Genomic DNA, 25898 nt, shown 5'->3' on the forward strand with positions numbered 1-25898 from the left:
TTGAGTTCATACTGAAATCACTTATCTTGGCAAATCAGAGCACAGTTTGAGACATTGTTTAGATCTCAAATGAAATTCTAGTAGGAATACAAGAAAACAAAATAAAAATGACTTTAGCAAAAAGTTCTCCATTTGCTCTGCTAAACTTCACACTAGACCACACATCCTCTTTCCAAAGCCCCATCAGCCTCATGTCAGCCAATCAGGTGTTAGCAAACCCAAAGTTGTGAAAAGGTACATCTTGTTTCTTCTCTCTCTTTCAGTAAGCAAAACATAACTTAGCTGTTTCCACATAGATCTCTTTCTTTAATTTTAAAATAAAAGATCAACTGTGATTTGTAATTGTTAGCTTTAATTATTTAACAGTAATTTAAAGGATAATTCCAGTATTTAACACCTTGAATCTATTTTGTAGTTTGTTTTGAATGAAATAGAGTGCTGGACTTAGAAATTTTGACAATGGGTCCTGTCTCGACTTTTTGACTTTTTTAGAATCGCCTGTTACAGCTTTAGACTGGCTGTCTATGGGCATGCACAAACATGTCCATAAAACAACCCTTAAAGGGTTAGTTCACCCAAAAATGAAAATTAAGTCATTAATTACTCACCCCCATGCTGTACCAACCCCGTAAGACCTTCGTTCGTCTTCGGAGCACAAATGAAGATATTTTTTATTAAATTTGAGAGCTGTATAACTACCACATAGGCTCCTAAGGGAATGACACTTGACGGCCCAGAAAGTCAATGAAGAAAATGTTTAAATATTTCATGTGACTACAGTGGCTCAACTATAAGTTTATCAAGCGACGAGAATACTTTTTGTGCGAAAAAACACAAAAATAACGACTTTATTCGACTATTCCTGACGCGCATGCGTCGTGGAAATCTCTTGAAGTCTCGTTTCAGGCCAACAAGGAAGAAAAGGAACAGTCGAATAAAGTCGTTATTTTTGTTTGTTTTTTCGCACAAAAAGTATTCTTGTCGCTTGATAAACTTATAGTTGAGCCACTGTAGTCACATGGAATATTTAAACATTTTCTACATTGACTTTCTGGGCCGTCAAGTGTCATTCCCTTAGGAGCCTATGTGGTAGTGATACAGCTCTCAAATTTAATCAAAAATATCTTCATTTGTGTTCCGAAGATGAACGAAGGTCTTACGGGGTTGGTACAGCATGGGGGTGAGTAATTAATGACTTAATTTTCATTTTTGGGTGAACTAACCCTTTAACGTTCATTTTCAAAACTGTGCAACTCACCGAGTGGTTGGTGGTGTTCGTTGATGTTCTGAAACAAGTAGCGTAGCGAAATACCGTTTCTGTCGTGTTTTATTTGTCATTTTTTTAAATCGCATTGATGTCTGCTGGAGGACTCAGTGCTCGTTGATATTACTGCGCTAGCTAATGGAAAAGGAAAGGGGTCTGTTTACATTTGGTTGTAGTCTTTTTGCTCGGTTCTCCGTCTCTCAGAAGGCTAGCGTGACTTTTTTTACGGTGCGCTAGACACCGTGTTCCGTACAGCGTCCTGGTTGTCGCCATCAAGTGGTCGGGAGTGTGCTAACGCTTCAGACTCAAATATCGAGTGGAAGTTTATATGCGGTTGTGAGATATCTGAATAAATAGTTCCACAATAGCAAACAACACGGATTGAAAGCATACATTGCGCCGATATATTTGTTTTTAATCATCATCGAACACCACCAACCACTCGGTGAGTTGCACAGTTTTGAAAATGAACGTTAAGGGTTGTTTTAAGGACATTTTTGTGCATGCCCATAGACAGCCAGTCTAAAGCTGTCACAGGCGATTCTAAAAAAGTCAAAAAGTCGACACAGGACCCATCGTCAAAATTTCTAAGTCCACCACTCTATTTCATTCAAAACAAACTACAAAATGACTCAAGGTGTTAAATACCAGAATTATCCTTTAACATTCATTATTTCCTCACCCACATACATGGAACACACACGCACCACACACAAGTAGGCATTTTCAGTCTGTTTTTCACACCTTTCCACTTTTATGCCCTTTTATATGATATAGTCCGTTCTCAAGCTTGACAGGCCATGGCCACTATGAACTATAGAAAAGATTTTTGTGAAGGTACTTTTCTGTGACAGCTTTATGTTTCAAAAGATAAAGCAAGCATAAAGGTTTGAAATGACATTGCTTTGTAAACTATTAGATTCAACTCTATTTCACATGTTCTTAATATTTTTATATTTCAGCACGGTTGCCGTTAATTGGTGTATTAAGCACATGATCTGAGACCACTTACCAGTGTATCCTGGTTCACAGGCACACTCGTAACCATTTATCTTGTCAATGCACCTTCCATAATCGCATGGATTGCTCTGACAGTCATCTAGGTTAACCTCACAGTTAGCACCTGTTAAAACACCACACAATTAAAGTAAATGACCGAAAGAGCTTTTGACAGGTAGGAATGTACTCATTTTTGGTTGTTACAGTAAAAGTGGCACCTGCGGTTCCTTTTGGGCAGATGCATAAGTAGGCATTCTCACGGTCTTGGCAGGTGCCTCCATTTTGGCACGGCTGACTGAGACACTCATTTATGTTGATCTCACACAGACGACCCGTGAAACCTGCACGGCAGGAACAGGTGAAGGATGCCAGGCCGTCTTTACAGGTGCCATAGTGACATGGGTTGGATAGACACTCATCTACATCTGTCTCACAGTGCTGCCCTGTGTAACCTAAATAGAAAACAGATTCATTTATTATATTTATTATGACAGCATTTTAACACATTCTGGCCCTAAAATGTACATGTTTTTCCACACTTCAGAAAAAAGATACAAAAGCGGTCACTGGGATAGTACCATTTCAAAAGGTACATCTTTATACCTTATATAAACTTAAAAGGTGCATATTAGTACATTTTCCTACACAGTGACAGCTTTTGTATATTTTGTTCTGAGTGCATGACTTTTAGTGCAATTTATAGCCAAATATTTGGTTGCACTTTATTTTACAGTACGTGTACTTACCTACGAAAATACTGGGTTATATAAGGTAACTACAGGGTTAAGTAACTAGTTATTATAGTAATTACTGTAATAAGTATGTCCATGTGGAACAGGACTGTAAAATAAAGTGCTACCTAATATTTTAGAGCAAAATAAAAATATATATTGATTGACAACAGAAATACAACAAGGGATGCACCGATAAGAAAATGTTGGCCGATACCGATAATTATTAATATTTGAAAGCCGATAACCGATATATTGGCCAAAAAATCTAAATCCAAATTTTTATATACATTTTGAAAGCCTGATTACAAAAACAAAACTCTCAAAAGCACACAATTATATCTGTAGCCTATAAGACATATATGCACATGTTGGCAATCTAATCATATTTAAAGCAATTCCAAAAAATGATGGCGAACAGTGTGCATCAGAATGTCTCACTTGAAAGAAACCATCACTATTTATCGGCTGTAATATATTGACCAAATTGTCTTTTCAAAGATGGTGTCTTCATACCTTCAGTGCACTGGCAAGTGTACATGTTGGGCCCATCAATACACTTGGCCCCATTTTTACAGGGGGTGCTAGCACACTCATCGATGTCGAACTGGCATTGGCTACCCGAGAATCCTGAGAGGGAGGTAAGAGGAAAGAGTTGTTGGTCATTACAATCATTCCTCCGGTTTGCACTCGCTTCATTCCTCCACACTCGTCTATACAACGAACCCAGCGTTCTTTAATACACGGCAGCAAGCTTTACCCCTCTCTCTCTCTTTCTCTCATGTTTTCAAGCTGCTTTTCAACAAACCATCACGGTGAGAGGGGGAGAAGGGGGTAAATTGGCGGTAAAAACCTTCCAAGGCCTCCTGACCAAGGGCACCAGACAAAGAGGAACTGTCTATTCAGTGGAACGCCAAGCCATGCCGGTTGCCTCCTTTGTCCCGTAGAAGTTTTCCATCACAATGTGCATTCTCCCATCCAGCCTTTGCCCCCCTCTCTGAATCTGTCTGACCAAAAGAGCCCCACGCAACCCCTGACCTAATGCTATTCAGCAACCCTGCCGCTCAGGAACCCCCTACATTTGTCCTTTCTCCCTCAGTTATTTTAATCCCTCGCTAAAGACGTCTGCTGTTCAAATATACAGTCTGAACACATTAATGGCTACAAATCCATCAGTGCAGAGACTTATGGGACACAGTTGGAAACTGAAGTTCTTCAACAATAAATCTTTTTTTGTTTAAGAAAATTGTTGCTATGGCGTTCTTAAGGTGTTTGGAAAATCTAATGGATTTTTCTGGGTTGTTTATTGTACGCCTGTTTAAAATCGTAAGTCTGATCACATTTAGAAATGGAATTACACATCTTGTTTTAAAGTGATAATCCTGATAACAAATTCTTAACAAGCTCATGCCATTCCCAGAGACCCCCTGGTATCTGTAATCAAGTTCTGTCTCATGCACCTTCAGAAAAACTGGAATTTCTTCTGAGCCGCTAAAATGCCACATTACAAAAAGCGCCCATTGTAGTTGCTATGGATTCAGTGTGTAAACTGCTGAAAAGAATCCCTGCGCCGCATGCTGAAAAGGAGCTCTGATTTCCATCTGAAACAGCGAAGAGGCCTAGCTTCCACTTCTTCAGCTTACCACCTTCCAAACTCCTCTACACCCCTCTATAGTCCCCGTAGGGCCCTTTTCCTTACACAACCTCATCATGCCTAATATTGTACCTCCGCTCTACCCCTTTTTATTTATGCATGAATTCCTCTGCATCCTAAATGTACCGGTTTCCGACAAGAAGAGCCTTTTTCATAAACCTCCGTTTCAACTAAATTATTTTCGCATCATTGGAGATGGACAAAGTTTCACTGTAGAGTAAAATAATAATAACTACTGTGAACAACATTCAAGACATTTAATCTAGTCATTAAATAATTAATTGAAAGAAAATATTAATATATTTAGAATTTAAATTAGTGAAATGTCTCAGTTTAATAAAGATTTTAAATATATTTTTTGTTTTTTTTATTTAAAATTAAATTAATATAAACATATCAAATGTATAAAAAATTTATATTGAAATTTTTATATAACAAATAAGTTTCTTATTTTGTGAATATATTCAGTTTTATACTCACAACTGTATATATGACTTATAATTTTAGAACAATTAAAATTTAAAACAGTGATAGACTTATGAACACTATAAAAGTCATAAGCAGATTTTTGCAATGCACAAGTGAAATGCAGTAATGTGCAAAAGTCTAAGGCACTTTTTAGCATTTTCAAAAAAAAAGTTTTTAAGCATTTTATAATAATTTATTTATATCTTATATCAATGTTTTCAAGATGCTTGAAGAAAGGGCCTGCAAAGCAACAGTACTGTGAAAAGTTTTAGGCACTTTAAAGTGAGGATGCTTTCAAATAGATGTCATACATTTATGTTATTTATCAATTAACTTCTATTAACTAAATTAAATATATATTTGGTGTGACCACACTTTGCCCTTGAAACAGTGTTTGTCCTAGGCATGCTTTGCAGGTAGATTTCTTTAGATTGTCTGTTTTTTCTGTCTCTTCATGTAATACCAGACAAGACTCAATGGTGGTGAGATCAGATTGTATCATTTCCTTGTGTACATAAAAGCCTCACCTCAAATGTTTGCTACTGGTACACTACTGTCAGAGTTCTGTCACTTCTGTCTGGTTTATATCTTCATTTGGTGGCAGAGATTTTGACACTCCCGGTTAACAAAATGTGTTTGTTATAGTCCTGTTTGTTGTGAGCACATGGCACTGTGCATTGTCTAGCCCCTCCCATCTTGTTACCTGATTATTGATTTATTTGCCCCACCTGCCTTCCCTCGTTGCTCTCTTTTGTTTGCTTTCCTATTTAGTCTCCCTGTGTTTGCAGTCATGTGCTGGTTTGTTGTCTAGGTTCCCTAGTATTTCCTAGTCCTACCAGAGCCTGTCTTGTTTTCCCCCACAGGGAGTTATTGTTTTCAGTTTTGTTTTCTTTTTACCTCTTTAAAATATCCATTGTTCCAGCATTTGAGTCCTTGCTCCTTTTATCAACCCAGACCATGGCAAAATGTACTAATATATATATATACTAATATATATATATATATATAGCAATATACAGCAATAATAACTGGCTTAATACCAACTGGCTTAATTAAAAAAAAATTAAAAAAAAAAAAACAACTAATACCTAGGACTTTTTTTACAGTAGCCTACTGTACATCAACTTATTCAAGCCAAAACTGTCTAAAAATTCTAACTTTTCAAAAAGCTTTCATATGGATTATTTGGAGCATTTTAGCCCTGGCTATGTAAGCCTGCCTCAGGGCAGGGATTAGTGTTCTCCTCTCTGTTCTGTCTTGGGAGGTGATTGACCCCTGTATGCTCACCTGTGGGGCAATCGCATTGGTAGTTGTTGATCTTGTCGATGCACTTCCCATTGTTGAGGCAGGGCATGCTGGAGCACTCATCAGTATTGATTTGGCAGAAGACTCCCTCGTACCCTGCCAATTAGCATAGGGGAATTAGCTCCAGATTTAGAAAGAGATTTCAGCCTGCCTTGGCGATGCTATTAGTGTTTCTTTTGTCTATAATAAGCACAATATGTCAGCTTTATGTGGACAGGCATCAGTATCATTAGAGCTACAGCCAAAAAAAGCTATTTATTGGATCACAGGTTGGTCATGTGAGGTAATGACATCACCAGTATGAGGTAAAATAATACTGACCATTTACATATAGATAGACTGTGTCCAAAACCAAATGCAGCAGCTTTTTTTGGATTACCTGGCATACAGATGCAATGGAAGCCCCCAATTTGATCCAAACAGGTAGCATCATTCTGGCATGGGTTGGACATGCACTCGTTTATGTCCAGTTCACACCGAGCTCCCACATATCCCTGCAGACATTTACACTGGAAGGAACCTTTTGTGTTTATACACTTTCCAGCATGTTCACAAGGGTTTGCACCTAACGAAGAGACACAAAACAAATCTATCATTCCAACACTAATACATTCAGATTGGCAGGTTGTTTTAAGTGGTTGCTAGGGTGTTCTAGGTGGTTGTTGTGTTGTTCAAGTGTTCATTTTATTCAGGTGTTGTTTTTTTTAAAAGAAGCCATTACTCACCCAGAGAGCATTCGTCAACATCTTGGTCACAGGCTGGGCCAACATAACCCAGAGGACAGGTACAGATGGCCTTGCCATTGACTGGGTTGGTGTCACAGTTTGAGCCTTTCTGACATGGGTTACTAATGCAAGCATCATTCAGGTGACACAGAAGACCTAAGACATCGATACACACAATGCAAATTAGCTTGTACAGAAATGTATGACAATAAAAACGAGTGAATGTCTGCTATTTAAACAGCATGGCAGGTTTTAAAGACCTCATAAAATCAAAACAAATGTTGGTTACACTTTATTATAAGGTGTCCGTGTTACAGTATAATTATTCATTTAAGTACTTAGTAATAATAATTAAATACATGTACTGACTATAGGGTTATGATCTGGGCTTGGCATTAACTTTTTTGCTCACCATCCACTGTGGCTAGTGGCTTTCTAAAGTTACTAGCTACTCAGCATTTTCACTGGCCACAATTTTGACATCAATACCATTAGTATCTAATAATTTGGCAGCAGGTATATTAGGCTAGCCTGGCATGCCAGACCTACATCAAGATGTTAGGTCTGGAAACTCTTCATTGACAGGGCTCAATCCGAGGGGCGGGATAAACAGTTGTCTTTCAAATTCTCTCTGCACGCAATTGGATAGCGCTAAAGCCAATCAGAGCAACAAAGACGGTGACGTACTCAGCGGAGCAAGTTGATGTATTAAACTTTTAATTTAAACTTTTAAACTTTTCCAGTCCAGCTGTCAACATTGAACATTGAAAATAAGGGAGATTTCCCGGAATCCATCCCCAAAATAAGGGATTTTTTTATATATATATTATATACGTATATACGACCCACAAACTTTAAAAATAAAACACTAATCATTAAAAGTCTAAAGAGTTTATAACTAGCCAACATATGTGTGAGAGAGAAAGAGACAGTATGTGTGTGTTTGTGTGTTTATGAGAGAGAAAGAGACAGTGTGTCATTAAAAAAATAATATCATAGAGAATGTTTAAATAATATCAGCTTACGAGGGAAACGGAGGCGGATTAGTGGTGCTTTGGGGTGGTGGAGATGATTCGGGAGAGGTCCGTGCACCTATAACGATCAGAGCGCTCTGACACAGAGTAAAGCCTTTATACTCGACGCGACAGCACGAGGCGAGCGCGGCAAATGTGACAAGTTGATCATTTCGCCACAGCTTTTTTGTAACAGCGCGCGCGGCGCCGGCCGCATTCGAGGATGAACGACTTCAAACCGAATATGTCCGAGCTTGCTCTGACCGTCGCAACTCTGTCATCATGTTAAGCCCGCCCTCCGACTCTATACACGATGTGATTGGCCCTACCAGAGTTGGGGTTTTCCAGCTCAAACGTCTATGGAGAGTTGCTAGACCACACTTTGCTGCAAAATAATTTTTGCTGCCACAAGGGTGCGTCTAGATTTCTAGGCTAATATTAGGCTGCTGTCACTTTAAAGGGACACTATGCAGTTTTTTTAGCTTAACTGAACAGCTTCGTACTGTAGTTATTGAAATGGTTATATGACTTCTTTCGGGTTGAATGGTGGCTGTCTAGATCTCATTAAATGACAAATTAAACACAATGTACTATTGTATACTATGTAACACATCACGCCATGTCAGCTCTGAATGAGTGGTATTTACGACAGTAACGTTACATAAAAGTACTCCACGGCGACTCTAGGGGTCACTGTATGACAAAAATGGAATTCCAGCAAAGTGTTCCTTTAAGACCTGACGGAGAGATCCATTATACTGTTACACATGCATTTTCTTTCTTTATGTGTGCGAATTTTGGATGTGAGCACAAAATCTGCAGGAATGAGTTAAATTATGCAAAATATGAGAAAGATGAGAAAGTGCAAGTGGTATCATGTATCAATTCTGTGGAAAATGAGTATTGGAAGCATTTCAGATATTTCGGTATCGATATTTATCGAAAAATCAATATTTTTGACAACACTGTATTGCACTTAGTTTTTTAATTTCAGATGATTTTTAAAAGACTACAATTGAAACATATATTATATATATATATAATTCAACCTGCCAAAGTGGCTAGTAGCAGTGACTGCGTTACATGCCACTGCTGAAATCCACACACATTTGGCGAGTGTTAATGCCAAAACCCTGAATAGGATTAAGGTGTGGTTTAGGTTAGTTGCATGCAATTATGCACAATTTATAGTAAATTACTATAACTACATGTAAGATGTGTAACATGAACACTGTAAAATAAATGTCAAATAATGTCATGACACATGATAAACTTCTTAGTAAAATAAGTGGTAAACTTAGTAAAATAAGTGGTCCATTAAACTAAAAATAGGGTCAAATTTAATTATCTTCAGTGCCTGTGTTCAAAGCTACCATAAAGCTAATGCTCCAATAAAATAAATGAGTGCCTCAAACCAAGATTCAGTTGCATGTGTGAAAAACTATGCACACCTGTTCGCCCGTGAGGACATTCACAGAGGAAGGAGGCCACCCGATCATGACATGTGGCTCCTACGTAGCAGGCAGCATCTGCGCAGTCATCGATGTTCTCGCTGCAGTCATCCCCTGTCCAGCCGTTTACACACACACAGTTGTATCCACCCAGGGTGTTCAAGCATGTACCACCGTTCTGGCAGGAATTGGGCATCAAATCGCACTCGTTGACGTCTTCGGTACAGAACTGACCTGAGAAATTAATATATCAATATATAGAGCCGTTAATTTCACTGCAAAATACAGCATGTACCTTTCAAAAACAGATAAAACTCCAATAAAAAAGAGATTTTACCCAATGAAACCTTGTTCGCATTACTGGTTCAAAAATGGCTTTGTGTCTAGCTGTAAATGAAGTGTAGGGTTTGAGTGGGCAGTTGGTACCTGTCCACTCTGGCTTGCATTGGCAATTGTAGGTGTTCACTCCATCCACACACGTCCCTCCGTTAAGGCAGCGATGGTCTGGACAGTCATCAATGTTCTCCTCGCAGTTCTGACCACTAAAGCCTAGAAAGAAAGAAGCGATTTCATCAAAAATATTCTTAAAAATCTAGTTTTAAAAGCCAGAAGCAACCAGATTGTTTACATGCCCATATCAGGCACTGACCATATTCATCGTAGTAGAAAACAGTGGTAACACTTTATTTGCAGTGTCCTTGTTACATGTACTTACGGTAGTAATTATGAATCATTACATTCAACTAACCCTAAACAAAACCCTAATCCTTTAGTAAGTACATAATATATAATTATAATATTACTCAATACCTAAATGTACAGTTGCATTGTAACAAGGACACCTTAAAATTAAGTGTAACCAAAATAGCAGTAATATTTTACAATATTACTGTTTTATGATCAAATAAATTCAGCCTTGCTGAGCATAAGAGACTTCTTTCAAAAACATTAAAAAAAATTGTATCTTACCAAACACAAAGTTTTGAATGAAACAGTACCTATACAATTTGCTTCCACATATGAAAGTTGGAACATATTTAGAATGTCAGAGTTTTTTGCTCTTCACAGTATCATCCAAAACACGTGAACATAGCGAGCAGAGTGAATTAAAAAATCACCACTAAACATTTGACCCACATATTTAAATATACAAGACATGGATAAATATTTGAGCAACTGTTTTCTGACAGAATTCATGTTGCCTTGCAAAGACCTAAATATTTATATCAGATTGCACAGCACAGATCCTTTAACGCAAACATGAAAATTTGATTGTTTCCCAGTATAAACAGAGGGATAAAATGTTGTGAAACTCCCTATTACATTCGAAAACAGTCGTTACTGTTGTTGCGGTCAACAGTCTTCCTTTTCTGAGAAGGCTGGCAGTACCAGGGCTCTGTTAGAGGCACCAACGACAACGACTTAACCGACTCTAACCACAATTTCCTATGATTTAACTCAAAAAACTATAGTTAGGATATATTTAATAACTGATCATCACATTATAAAAAATTAATTCCTTTTTCAAAACCCATGAATGCATGGATTAAAAAAGTGAGAAATTTCTTTATGTTTCCTCACAGCTGAGGTTTATGTTATGTTTGTCTGACGTTATATGAGTTCCATTCAGGTCCAGAGTAGTGACAGGAGACAAGCACACACACACACACACTCATTCTCCCAACGCTGACTCTAGGCTAAGGACACCAGCATAAGGATGTTGCCGTTCAGACATTTCCTCACGATAAGCGCAAATATTTTCCTGCCGGCCTGTTCACACATACACACACACACAGAGCTGCAGTGGAAGTGCAGATACTATGACTATGACTGGGATTAAATGAGGCTGAGAGAAGGGCAAGCTGGAAAACGTAGCCTATCCCATTTTCCAAAGTTGTGGGAAACACCGATACTGCGTTGTTATTGCAAACTCACTGAGCTCATCTAAAATCTCTACCTTCAGTGTTGACCCGGATAGAAGGCTGATATCATTTGTCTTGCCACTGGAACTGATGTCGTCAACAGGACACTTGTGAGTCAAAATAAGCTGAGTGGATTTCCTCTGAGTGATCAAAGAGGCTGCCATTGATTCGTCATTTAATGAACTCATTTGTTATGCAACTAATGTCAGTTAAAGCCTTCATTGTTATTAAAAAGATTCAAGATTTAAGCCATATACCCTATAATCAGGAGGGGTATTTAAGACATTGTGGCTTTGAATTGGTACCATGATAAACAGCTGTTAAGCCAGGAAGGGGTATATGATAGAACAAGTCTGCTAAATACATAATCACATAAGTATTAGACCCAGGCAATATATCAAATATTCACAATATATTCATGGTGATTCAGCTGGCCATATAAAATAAGGCAACACTGTGAATATTGCAATTATTTTAAAGTTTTTTTTTTATTTGTTTCCATGTCATGTGGCAATTCAATCGGAATCGGACAATTTTCACATGAACGGTCATGATCGGCGATTGGCTGGTCAGTCTGACATATGCCGATTTTATGCCGATTAAATGCACTTTGGCACCGCATGATTAACATTGCGCAACATCACACGTGCACACGGAACGCACATGTAGGAAACCTTGTGAATTACCGCCATTTCACACGCATTTTTTTTTTCCGTTACCGTTATTATGTGGCAGCTAGCAGTTATATTTTTTTTGCAGCGTGTGGTGTGGTCAGGTGCGCGATTGTGACTGTTACTATAGACCTAGGACAGAGCTCTTCACTTTTTGCAAAAAATCACTTAATTTTCAAAGAATTTTATTATTATTATAGTTTTATTTATTTGTGATGTTTTTCGTTGTTGTTTTATAAATGCTCAATGACAATTGTTTAAAAAATGTTTAATCAAAACATCACGTTTTTTTTTTTTTTTTTTTTTTAGTCGACTAATCGTTGCGCAGGACTCGACTTTGGTCGACTAAGGATTTCTTTGGTTGAATACAGCCCTAAATTTCACACAAAAAGTGCCCCAAAATGCACAGAATTTGCATATCTGTTCTGTTTTAACAAGAATTGGAGTAGGCTAGAAAAATCGGAAACTCTGAAAAATCGGAAATCGGAATCGAACAAGAAAATTGTAATGGGTGCATCTCTATCATTACTTTCTGTCACAATGCCAAACTGCATTGTAACTGTATTTTTTATTTACGTAATTTTAAATTTAAAAGAAATTTACATATTTACGTTTTTTATATTCATTTAGTTTTATTATTTATTTTTAAACTACCGGTATATGTTTGTGTTTTGATATACTATTCGGTTGATTCATTTATTTATTTTGTAGGAATGCACCAAATATGAACATTGTGGCCGATACCAATAATTCTTTATATTTGAAAGCCGATAACCGTTGCCCCAAGAAATCTAAATCCACATTTTTATAAATATTTTGCCTGATTACAAAAAAACGAAAGTCTCACAATTAAAATCCTTGTTCTAAGCACAAAATTATACATTATGTCTATAATTTCATATAGCCAATATGACAGATTTGCGCTGCACATATTGCACTCCATTCATATTTCAAGCAGTTCATAACCATCATGGCAAACAGTGTGCATCTGATGTGTTTCAGCTGAAGGAAATAATCATTATTTATCGTCTGTAAAAATGTTCTTATCAGGCCAATAACGATAACATTAAAAATGAACATATATCGGCCGATACTGATTTAGTGGCCGATATATCGTGCATCTATTTTGCCTATTATTTTGCCAGGCATTTTATTTTACTGCTATATTGTATGTAATTGGTAGAGGTTTTGTTGATTGGGGTAATAATATTTAGGAATTTCAATTTGAACTAGATTTACTCTTTCACTAAATGATTTTAGAGAAAGTACATAAACATTGAGAAAAAGAATTTCATCAAAAGATGGAAAGATGGACTCTTATTATTTTGTTAGTCAGAAAGGAAACTGAACTAGCCTAGTTCCTTTTGCTTTGCCATTTTGGGTGAAGCATATGTAGCATGAACAGTTCAATGCTATCACTTGTAACTAATAGTAATGGTTATGAAAGAAATCAGGATGCCTACCTGGCAAACAGGAGCATTCGTAGCTCGTCTCTCCCTTCTGTACGCAGGTGCCCCCGTGATAGCATGGTGAGGGGTTACAGGGCTGATAGAGGGTCTCGCAGTGTTTCCCGGTGTACTCCGCAGGGCAGTTGCAGCGATACGTGCCCACCTCGTTCTCACACACGCCACCGTTCTTGCAAGGAGAGGGACTCTGTGCACACTCATTGACGTCTTGTTTGCAGGTTTGGCCTGAGAAGAAGGGTGTGCAGTGGCAGAGGTAGTCAAAATCAAAGGGACTACACTGACCGCCATTGGCACAAGGATTTGAGGCACAAGGATCAGCTTGCTGGCAGTTTTTACCTAGTGAAAAAGAGCGTTTAAAGGTCAGAATATGCTCTGCACTGTCTGGGTTTGAGATTTTAGTTTATATTTCTAAAATGACTTATTTAAAACTGGATTGTGGTCTCACCTGACCAACCTGGTGGGCATTTACACTTGTAATTGTAGATGCTGGTGAGTTCACACGTGCCTCCGTTTCGGCACGGGGCGCTAAGGCACACGTTATTGGTGGGAGTGAGGCACAGTCGGTCCGTGTAGCCCAGGGTGCAGTTGCAGACAAAGTCCACCTTGTTGGCAGAAGTAATCAAATGGCACACGCCACCATTTCTGCATGGGGAGAGGGAGCAAGGGTTGCGGAACTGGCACCCTGAGCCAGCATAAGGATCGAGACACCTGGAGATTGTAAAGAAAACATAATTAGTTTAAACTGAATTCAGTATAAGTTTTGAGCTTTGTAGTCATTAGGGCACTTTCATTGGCTTTAGCCTCGTACGGCATAAAGTGTCAGTGTAAATTGAGATAACTAATTACCAAACATTAAAGCTTTACAGTTTGGAGTAAAAAAAACTTGTTGAAAAAGAATATTGACAGAACTGGACATTAGTAGGTCTCTTAAATCAATTGATTCAATGATTTGAAACCTCAACATTTTTTAACTTATAAAGGTTTTACAAAGTATCTTTTAACAAATCGCAACAAGATGCAACAAGAATTGTCAAGATGCTCATAAAAACAGAAAAATAACTTTTTATTGGAATCATCCTACAAATAGCTTCCAACTAGTTGCATAGTAAACTGGGATAGCATTTTAACATCAAAACTATTACACAAAACAGCTTTAAGGGGCCATTTAAACAGAGTATGTCTTTGCTTTTAAAAACTTGAAATGCAGGGTGGTGGAATGGAAAAAACGCAAGAACTAGAGAGGTTTTTAAAAGCTGACCTTCTAGAGTGCAACAGTCAAACACATACATCCAGTGCATGTTTATATATAAAAACAATGGAAAAGAAGCACAGACGTTTCACTGGCTTTTATTTACTTATCCACCACTGAACTGTCATAAAATTACTGGTGTGGAATTGGAAATATTAGTTTAAAAAAAAAAAATACAGTGTTGAATATTTAATTGTGCTTTCTCATTATTGCTGCAGTTATTTTCACTTATTTAGATTACTTTTTCCATTACGCTTGCCTAAAGATGATCTGTAAAAATATGAATAATTTAAGTTTAAAAATGATTCATTTTGATTCTGAATCTGTACATTATAATGCCATGGTGCCTAAATTCACTTGTAGCATCAATATTGATGTTAGTTTTTAAATAATTTAGACAAAATTATTTTGAATAGTGGCCATTTATCGGTTATCTTCTGTATTGGCCAGAATTTTAGTTTTGTGCATCCTTACATATAATATATGCTTAAAGGGGTGATGAACTGAGAAGTGGAATTTTCCTTGAGCTTTTGACGTCTAAGAGGTCATCATATTATAAGAATATCCTATAAGTTTCAGAACTGAAAACGTCCTTGTTAGTCCAATAAAAGCTTTTATTGACACCAGCCCCGGCAAACGACTCGTTTTTCAAAGTGGGGAACTATGACGTCAAAGAGGATAAAACACCACCCCCGCAGAAGAAAATCAACGCCTACTTCAACACGGCCGGGTTAGCCCCGCACAACGATTCGCACATAGCTAAATAACATAGATTCCTGCCTTGTGATGACAAACTGGATCGAGCTACCGAGAAATACAAAATATTGTGCAGTGCATGGTTGTGGAAGAAGACAGTCGCTGCATAAGCTTCCTCTGGATTCCAATAGGACTGCATGGATAAACTTTATTTTTAATGACGTTCCAGCTTATGAGGTAAAACATTGTCCGTCTGTTCGCTTCATTTCACTGAGGATTGTTTTGCGACCGATTAAGAGTAAAGAACGCTGTTGTGCCGTCTATATTGGATCTGACAGGAATTGTGCAACACACAATGTTGAACATGTATGGGCGAATCATTCCGGTTGCCATTTTACAACATTGGACGTTTACAAAACAATTTCTAGCAAGTGCACCGACGGGTGAGTTGAAACTCATTATAATATGCAAAACTGTTATCGACTCAAAGCAGAGGGCATTTACTTCCAAGTCTTCAGTGCGAAACGCCCATAAAAACCTAGCATTTTTCAAGCTAGGCTCAAAACCTATTGTACAAAATAACTTATTACTTATTCATTTTGATGTTTTTGAATGCAAAAACCAAGCGAACATCATAAGTAAAAACGCCCCTTTAAGAAATATATAACAGTATACAGCAGTGAAACACAGCAGCAACAAAAGTGTAAGAAGTACCTATTTATTATATTGAAGTGAGAAATGAATTCAGATACAATATCTGGTTGTTTTAAAAGTATAAACAAGGAAAATGATAGTGCTTTTCTGAATGTTTAAAGTTCTAATCCTTCAAAAGGTTCAAGTCTAATCCTGTTTCAAATGGATTTGTGAAAGTCAGCCATCCATCAGCGGCTCTTAGGGAGAAAATCGAGCACCTCAGCCTTTCTGAATGAATCTGAATTCATTCACTCCAAAGACAAGGCAGTGTCTATACAAGGGTCTTTGAACCCAGGGCTAACATTATCAGGACTTCAAAGCTGTCTTCCTCCACCTCAATGCCTGCCATTCTTCTACAGTAGAGAGTCTCCACAGCATCAATCAGGACCTTGGGAATACAAGGGAATACGGAGACGGCACAGCAAAAACTTTGTAAAAGAGCCGTACAGACTTCATAACAGGTTTTTCCTGGGTTGGCTTGAAAGTAATCTTTCGCCGATTTTGGTGCCGACACAAAAGGGGCCCTCCCTTGAAATAACTATGCTTAAATAACCTTTTGCAAAAAGCTAAAGCCACCCAGAGCCTCTGGAATACCTATGCCATGTTTTTGGCCTCGGGGGGCAGCCAGAATATCTCAACACATTCCCAGTGCACTGTTCTCTGATCCAAACAGGGCCCCCCTCGGTGGGGTGAGTGTTTTTACAGTGTCTCTCCCAGGATTAGGATGGCCAGTAACTTCAACCAAGAAAAGAAAACACAGGGGACTGAGAACCAGGCACGACAAAACCATTAAGTGCGCTGTGGGAACTGCGCTGCTGCCCACAATGCTACCTTTCCTCTCATTGTCCCATGGCCACTCTAGCACATTTCTGGAGGTTTGTTTAGGTTTTTGTGATATCACACAAACATCTTACACATAACAAGCACAACAACAAACTCTCTAAAGTTACATAAGTGTTAGAAATCCCGACGTTGTAAAGTTCTATACTAGATAATTGGTTTATAGTTTGTGAAACAGGCAGAAATGATAATGAATTCAAATCCAATTATATGTAAAGGGTCATATAAGACATTTTTATAGTGTAAAACTTTACTGCAGTTTGGGCGGGGGGTACCGAAAAATCTCGGGCAAGCAGCAACGGTTTCTCACCACAGAAACCGAAAAATCTCGGGCAAGCAGCATGTGTCCAAATGTATTTAATCTTAACCGTTCTATTTCATCAGAAACGATCTTAAAAACAGGGTTTTAAGAGTAGAATACCGAACTTGTGCTTTAAATCAGACTGAAATGGATCAGGGACAAAAAAACAAAAAAAACAGAACAGAATTAGACAGAATCTTTGACAGAATTAATTAGGACTATGGCAATCTTTTCTTTTGATTTTATTTTTTTATGTTTTAGCTTTGGGTTGTTCAGCTTGGTTTCAGTAGCATTTTCAAAGTAACAGTATGTTTTTATTGTTTACCAAGCTCTATATCACAAAAAAACAAACAACCCCCCCCCCTCCCCCCAGCTTTTTATCAACAAGAATTGAATTGATCTAATACAGAAAAATTAGGCTGATTTAACCCAGACAACACATCGCTGTGTCCAGTTATGATCTGAACTGAGCTGGAATAATGCAATGAGGGCCTGTGTCGGCCTTCCAAAAAGGCCTCAGGGAGCAGGTGCGCATGCTAATGAGGGAGCGGCAGCTGCTGGTCACAGCGCACCCGACTCCCTGCTCATAAACTCCCCCCACACTTTCCCAAAGAGAATAAGAGGGCCAGGGCAGCAGGCAGTTGAATGGTTTGCCCACCACAGAGCAGAGCAGACAGGCTCCATGAGAAGGCCCATTGTTCCTGCCGCCATTCAAAGTGGCTCTGACCGCAGTCTGGGTGCCTCTAACCCTTCTGAGTGAGCATTCAGCTGTTAAACCTCCTCTTCTCTCCCCTCCTTTCCATCCCATCCCATCCCAATCCTTCGGTCACCTTTCTATTCCTCTTGTTCTAATCATGGCCTCCCTTTTTAATCTTCCTGCCTCCTCTTCACTTCCTTCCTACTTGGCTGGACTAGAGCTGTAGTCGCACTTCTCTCCACGTATGCCTTTCAATGCCTTCAGCCTTCTCCTTATCTTCAGCAGTTCCTGGTATATCTGGATGATGAGGTCATTACCGAATCCCACACCTCAGAACTGGGCTGAATGTTACTAAGGTTACTAAGGTTGGTGTTGTTCAATGGCCAGTGTCAATATATTTGCTAGGGCTGGGTAAAAATATCGATTCATCAATGCATTGCAATTTTTTGCTTCTCAATTCAATATCGATTCATCAAATCCTATGAATCGATTCAGCCATCCAGGCCAGTGGCGGCGCTGTGGGCTACACTCTAGTGAGAGCGTTCAGCGTTGTACAAGTCGCGCTTTAGCCCTTAACAGCGCGATGACGGACAGCAGCTGCACTCCGTTCAAGCCTGATTCAAGCCTGCACCGCCAACATTAAAAGCCGACGTTTGGGCTCATTTTGGATTCCACTGTAAGCGGGGAACTATGGAAGCTTGTTTCCGCCACAGAATGGAAAATAAAAAAGGTAATTGTGACTTTTTATCTCACAATTCTGACTTTTTTTCTCACAATTGGGAGTTTACCTCTCGCAATTCTGACTTAATTTCTCAGAATTGCAAGATATAAAGTCAGAATTGCGAGATATAAAGTCACAATTGCGTGATATAAAGTCGCAATTGGGTGTTATAAAGTCAGAATTGCGAGATATAAAGTCACAATTGCGTGATATAAAGTCGCAATTGGGTGTTATAAAGTCAGAAATGCATGATATAAAGTCAGAAATGTGTGATATAAAGTCAGAATTGCGTGATATAAAGTCAGAAATGCATGATATAAAGTCAGAATTGCGTGATATAAAGTCAGAAATGCATGATATAAAGTCTATGAGATATAAACTTCTGAGAGGGAAAAAGGTTAGTATTTTTTCCCCCTTAGAATTGGCCTGTGTGATCAGCTATTAAGTGTTATTTACAAAATTATAATTAGAATATAATATTGCACTTTTTTGAGTATGCACATTTTGTGCTTCTGTTTACATTTCTTTTATAACTTGAATGTATAGGAAGAAAGAAATATACTTTCCACTACTTAGTTACTTGCACTTTAGAGGTGTTGTTAAAGCACTGTACAGTGCTCGTCACAGTTCTGTTTGAATTCAACACATACAATATTGTAAATTTGTATTCTGCTGAATAAACCATGACAGGAAACAAACATGCTGGGGTCAATTTGTTCTTTAACATTGGTAAAACTGCGCACATTACTTAAAAATATACTCAGGCACTTAATTACTTGTGTATTTACTTATTATTGAATCGATATCGAAGCTAATAAGTCAATATTGAATCGAATCGAATCGAATCGAAGCCTCAAGAATTGAAATCGAATCGAATTGTGAAATACCTAACAATACCCAGCCCTAATATTTGCATACTACTACAGTACATGAAGACAATTATTGGTATCGGATAATTGTAAGAATTTCATTAAATTATAGAATTTCAATGTCGGTGCATCCCTAATATTTACCCAAAATGAAATAAAAAATATTTGAAAAAAGAAGACGTGTTTTATCCACTTACAAAGTTATCATTAGATATTGACACTGACAAAAAGGGTTACTATCACATAACAGTTAATGACCAACTATTGGCATTTTGTTTGTGATGGATGATATAAGAACCTGTGATTATTTATTTCATGAAATAAATGTATTAAAATGTGTGCATTGCCTAGAGAAAGTGTGAGTTGCGGCCATGCTAAAGTCCTTTCAATGTTGCTAGGGTGTTGTTGGTGGTTGCGGGGGCACTGTTTGAGTGTTTTTAGTGTGTTTCTATGCTGCTCCTAGGGTGTTTTTTCTATTTAATCATATTTGAAAAAAAAACGTCATTTTATAATTGCCACACTATTTAAAGGAGAACTCCGGCGCAAAATGAACCTTTGGTCTAATTACACATTGTTACCTAGTCAATCGTTATCTGAGATTTGTTTTCATGATTGCCGAATGTAAATAGTTTTCTCTCTAAAAACAGTTTAGCCTATAATGCTAGTATATAGGGCATAGGGTAATGACAAATAAAAATCGCTTGTTATTACCACGAACAAGACTCAAAATAGCCCCACACTAACACGGTAGCATAATAAGGGTCCCTACATTCAAACCGAAGCATTGAGAACTTTGTCAGTGTCTTTACAGTTTAATAAGAAGATATTTTATACACACAGACAACTTCGCGAATACAGAAAGAAGCCATCTTTAAAAAATAGTCTCTACCAGTCGATCTACGAACGCCGATCCAAGTGCGCTGGTGAGATGTGAATAAGCTGATAAGGTGAGCGCGAACAATAGGCTACGTGTACATACTGAAGAGAAGAAAATGGTTCATGTTCATGTTCATGTCTTTCGGAAACAACGGACCATATGAGATTCTGCACAGTTCAGCGCACCTGGATCGGTGTTCGTAGATCGGCTGGTAGAGACTATTTTTCAAAGATGGCTTCTTCCTGTTTTCGCGAAGTTGACTGTATATATAAAATATCTTCTTATTAAACTGTATGGACACTGACAAAGTTCTCAATGCTTCAGTTTGAATGTAGGGACACTTATTATGCTACCGTGTTACTGTGGGGCTATTTTGAGCCTTGTTAGTGGTAATAACAAGCTATTTTTATTTGTCATTACTCTATGCCCTATCTAATAGCATTATACTAGCATTATAGGCAAAACTGTTTTTAGAGATAAAACTATTTACATTCGGCAATCATGAAAACAAATCTCAGATAACGGTTGACTAGGTAACAATGTGGCATTAGACCAAAGGTTCATTTTGTGCCGGAGTTCTCCTTTAAGGTGTTCAGACAAGAGTTTTTGATGCTTGCCTTAAGTATAATAATTAATACTAAGTAATAATTAAATAAACTTTTTATAAGAATTAAACCTTACAAACAAGCACATGCAATATTATCTGTTGTGTGGAATGAAGACAACTCTCCAAAGTACACATCAGTCAGACAAGCTCACTAAAATCCCAAATTCTTTTCTTCTTCAGTTTAATTTCCCAAAACAAGTCTGGTAGGATTCCATGATGGATAGAGCTTTGAACAACAAGCTATCTGAAAGAAATAATTTGAACCTTGTTTAAAGGATTTTTGCATTGCCTGAGGGGAGGAGTCTGTGGAGCCTTGCTGGAATGTAACCGTTTATATTAAAAATTCACCCCATTCTGTGTCCCCATCCCTGACAGCACTCCTCAATGGAGAGTCCTGGCAGCCGCACTTAACGGCACCCTGCGGAAAATCACACCACCTTTGAAAGTCCACTAGACCTGCCCGTCCTGGCAAACAGTCCTGCTTCTGAAGGGGGTAAATACATAGGGCACTTAGTCAGTGCTGGCTCCTGCTAGTAAAGCACACATTAGGGAATTAAGGGGAGTACACTGAGGACACTGAAACCATGCCAGTTTGCTCTTTAACTTGGCAAATGCTTGTCACATTAGCAATCAAGCTACTTAAAGTGGCATAAGGCCACAAAAGAGTAGCCTACTAAGATAATTACATTAAAGAGGACCAAAGCATTGACGCCAGGTCTGTGTGGTTCTCTACTAAATGATTTTCTTGTTGGTTTTAACAAACTGAAACAACAATATTTTCAATGGTAATCTACAGCATATAGTTGCATATGATCGGTAAAAATATAATATGTGATTATCTCAAATCTCTTCCCCAAACAGGAAATAAACAAGACCTTTAGTTGATGTTTTGCTTGTTTCCTATAAAACACCATCAGTGCATTTTGATGAAAATATTTTCCAACTATGCATATTAAAACTGCAGGATCCTTTTTAACCTAGGTGAAAATCTCTCTGTTTGCAAATCTCTAACTCAGACAAAAAGAGCCCATAAAAATAAATCACAGATTCTGTAAACATCCCTAGTTCATGTTTGATTCTGTGACCAGAGAATGACCCCATACTGTTATTCTACCTTCAATATGATGGGATTCATTCTGTGGCCACCGGTAGCCCATGACAACAGTGTTTTACTAGTGTTGCAATGCTCGCCCAGGCCAGAGCAGATGTTTTGTTGACACCTGACCCTCAGCCAGATGAAACACAGGGGGTTTCCACCCACTGCGCTCCAATCTGCCATCTGCCATTGAAAGGTCACAAAGTGAAGGGGGTTGTCCGTCTCTCACAACAAAAAAGTTAAAGTCTAACTTGTAAGCCCTTTCATGGTTGACACTGTAAATAGACAATGAATGAATGTCTAAAAACAGCATTGTGTTGTTTGGATATCATGCTACAAGTGTAAGCTAATTAAAGGATGTTACGTTTGATTACCATAGATATTAATTATTAATTAATCATGTCAAAATGCATATTTTTACATACAGAATAAGATTGTTTTGTCTCATCTGTTGCTATGGTTATATCACTGTCAATCAATGCAGTTTTGGATTCAATCGCGCTTTTAAAGCCACACTGTGGAACTCTTCAACCTTTATAACATATTACCAAAACCCATTGAGATGGTACACAGACTTACAATAGGTTGAATGACGCATCTGCCATAGCCTGAAAGGTGTCTGTATCACTTTTACTAGCACTTTGTAACTTCGGGTTTCGGGTAGGAACCCAAGCACAAAAAGAACTACAAGATTCGACCGCTTTACGGCATACGTCACTTCCCCTACCACCTACAACTTCCTCCGATTCTGACGTTAGTGCTCAACTCGCGTTTGATTGCCGTCTGTATGTTTTCGTCATGGCCGCGCAACAGCTACAAGGAAGAAGGCAACGGTTTTATCAGAGGAAACTAAAAAAAAGAAAAGGGGGGAGTGACAAATTAAAAGCCAGGACGAGGATTAACATTGGTCCAGCTTTTGCTTCGCTTGCTGGTGTGAGCGGAAGGGTGCTCGACCGATGCGAACGCTTGCCTGCACACAAATGCCGTTTCCAAGGTAACCCAAATGAATTCATATAAGCAGTGTAGTATTTTCTGGTATTCCGGCCATTCACGACATTCACTCACAGACATGATAACCCCCACGGGGCTCACCCGACTCGCTCTCTCTCAGCAGACTGCTATAAGGGAATCGAGCGCGGCAAGAATGCTCGCCTCAAACACTGCAAGCACACACAATCTAAAGACACGGGAGGCTGACGGGTGACTGTTTGTTGACTTTAATTTGCGACACTGCTGCGGAGTTTGTGGCCTCTAGGGACGCTAGACGTGAAAGTTACAGGTCGACCGCCTCTAGTGGCCAAAAGTTACGCAGTGTGGCTTTAAATACAGTTGTAAATCTAGAAACAGTGTATACTGAGCTGCGTGATAAACAAAACTTGTATTCAAATCATAAATGGGTTATAAAAAGAAAGCGAGCAAAGAATGCTCCCTTTATAATCACTAAAGCTGTCAATCACAGCGCCTTCTCACTGAGATCTACAATCCTGCAAAAACGATACCGCTATAATCCAAAAAGTTGTCTGCACGCGGTGAACAACATATTTATTTTGAGTGTTTTTGAGCGTATTCTGAAACGTATAACTTAAAAACCTCTGATTGGCACTGCATTCATGCCTTCAAAAGATATTTCTGTGATTAGCTACAATGATCTGCACTTTAAAAACATTTTGTAAATAGAAACCTTTTTAAATAGAAACCTGATTATTTGTGTATCCGATTGAAATCTTAATCTTAAATTATTGACGTTCACACTGTGTATAGCAACTTTTCAGATCCGATTTGTGTGTCCAAGCAGGCTCTTTCGTTATCCGGAATATCTGCATTAGTTTCTATGGGCCCTTTCACACCTACCTTGTTTGGTCCGGACGTTCGGACTTTTCAGTTTGGTCCGAATCAAAATTATAGATGTGAAACCTCCCCTGGACCATGGTCCGGACCAAACAGATGAAATTTGGTCCGACGAAAAGAGGTGGTCTCGGTCCGGGTCAAACTGAACAAAGGTTTGGTTCGTTTCTGGTGTGAAAGCATTTCTGGTTTTTAATTGAAGTATGGTCTGATAACATAACAAGAAGTCAACTTGCAATCTTCTCCTCCATTCCTGCCGGCGACGATAAAATGTTCGCACGACGTTGACGCTCATTTGGCGAATTTGAACTAGCCTTGTGTATAGTTGGTACTGCAGGTAATTATGCCATAAAAATAACAATAGTTGCAACGATATGCATCTGTTCGTTCATGTTGTCAAAGTTACCCGGCGAATTGACAACACGTTGACGTCAGACGCACCTTCATTTACAAATCCAATCAATGTCAAGATAGACGATGACGACAGGACGTAAGTATGTCACGTAAAGTTCTATAGTGCGCTCGCCTTATTGCAGTGTGAAATCAAACCAAAACTTTCTGAAAGTATAAAATGTATCAAAACATGAACTTTGTGACATGAACGGTGTGAAAACGCAATGACGTTGCGTTGGTAGGCATACACCAAAAACAACAACAACCGCAACATGGAGGTGTTTGCAATAGTGATGTTGTCTTATTTAAATTTTACAAGATGACAATGTGCACCGTCAGAACCGTATGAGGCTACTATGCCTGAGGGTAAAAAAATTTAAAAATGAATTTAGTATTTTGGTTAAAGCATTTACGTGAATTCTTGGATAAATGTTTTATTATTTATGTTAGGATTATTCTCTGTATAAACTAAAGTCATTTTCTTATTGTAAATGTACTGTATATTTTACAACATAAAATATTGATCCATTTTACTCCCTTACTAGATCCCTAACTGAAGTTGATATGATTTTTGCACAATTTTACAAAAACTGCATCCATCATTGACTTGAAAAAAAACTTGACGTCAGCCCTAGCTCTTGAGAGTAGTAGCAATGATCCAGTTTGACTGGTCTGAATGATTCTTTCATGAATGAGCTTTCATGTGAATGAGGTTCTCAAGTTAACAGCTCACTGGAGGGGAAGATTATCAGAACCGATTTAAATTTTTGTCTGTTTATAATAGAAAGCTATCACATGAATTCAGAAAACTTGCAATATAGAACACAAGCTGTATGGACCATCTTTGTGATACTTTTATGGTGCTCCAACTCTCACTTTTTAATCTGTACTTTATTTTAAAATTATTTTTTTACATTAATTTACACTTTATTTACAGATTTGTTAAATATTTAACCTATTTTATTCTATTAAATGATGTTTTAATGTTTAATGTTTATTTTTAATATTAGTTGTTCGTGTGATGAGTCTACCTGTACGTTTTGTTAGGGAGGTGGCTGCACCACTGACCTGTTTTGTCCCCTTAAGCCATACAACAATAACGCAATATCTACTCTCTTTTAAACCCTAATTTCCTGTAGTGGGGAGTTTAACTCTCTGAGGTTCCTTTGAGTTTTGTCTGTTCTTTATGAAACTATGGCCTGGGGCTCTTCGCACTCTCTCTGTAATCACTGAAGGAGACCTGATCCTCCAGGCACACATCTGTTAGTGTTCATTACGCCTGTGTTTATTTGTCCCTTGTACTGAGGGACCCTATGGGAACGACAGTGAGGGACAGGAAGCAGCC

At 38.3% G+C, this 25898-nt stretch overlaps 1 protein-coding gene across 1 annotated transcript in view; it reads right to left on the reverse strand.

Moving 5' to 3' along the window:
* The window catches only part of notch1b (notch receptor 1b), a 59335-nt gene that overhangs the window by 23285 nt on the left and 10152 nt on the right, over nucleotides 1–25898 (reverse strand). Inside the window, exons 3-12 of the mRNA XM_039661785.2 lie at nucleotides 14115–14377; nucleotides 13667–14005; nucleotides 10037–10159; nucleotides 9611–9844; nucleotides 7147–7302; nucleotides 6801–6986; nucleotides 6404–6517; nucleotides 3511–3624; nucleotides 2482–2715; nucleotides 2277–2387 (exon numbers count right to left, since the gene is read on the reverse strand). Of these exons, the coding sequence (XP_039517719.2) occupies nucleotides 2277–2387; nucleotides 2482–2715; nucleotides 3511–3624; nucleotides 6404–6517; nucleotides 6801–6986; nucleotides 7147–7302; nucleotides 9611–9844; nucleotides 10037–10159; nucleotides 13667–14005; nucleotides 14115–14377 (1874 nt within the window). The remainder of the gene's footprint in view (nucleotides 1–2276; nucleotides 2388–2481; nucleotides 2716–3510; nucleotides 3625–6403; nucleotides 6518–6800; nucleotides 6987–7146; nucleotides 7303–9610; nucleotides 9845–10036; nucleotides 10160–13666; nucleotides 14006–14114; nucleotides 14378–25898) is intronic.

The sequence above is a fragment of the Pimephales promelas genome, chromosome 4 (assembly GCF_988280905.1).
Source record: "Pimephales promelas chromosome 4, fPimPro1.hap1.1, whole genome shotgun sequence".
NCBI classification, from domain to species: Eukaryota; Metazoa; Chordata; class Actinopteri; order Cypriniformes; family Leuciscidae; genus Pimephales; species Pimephales promelas.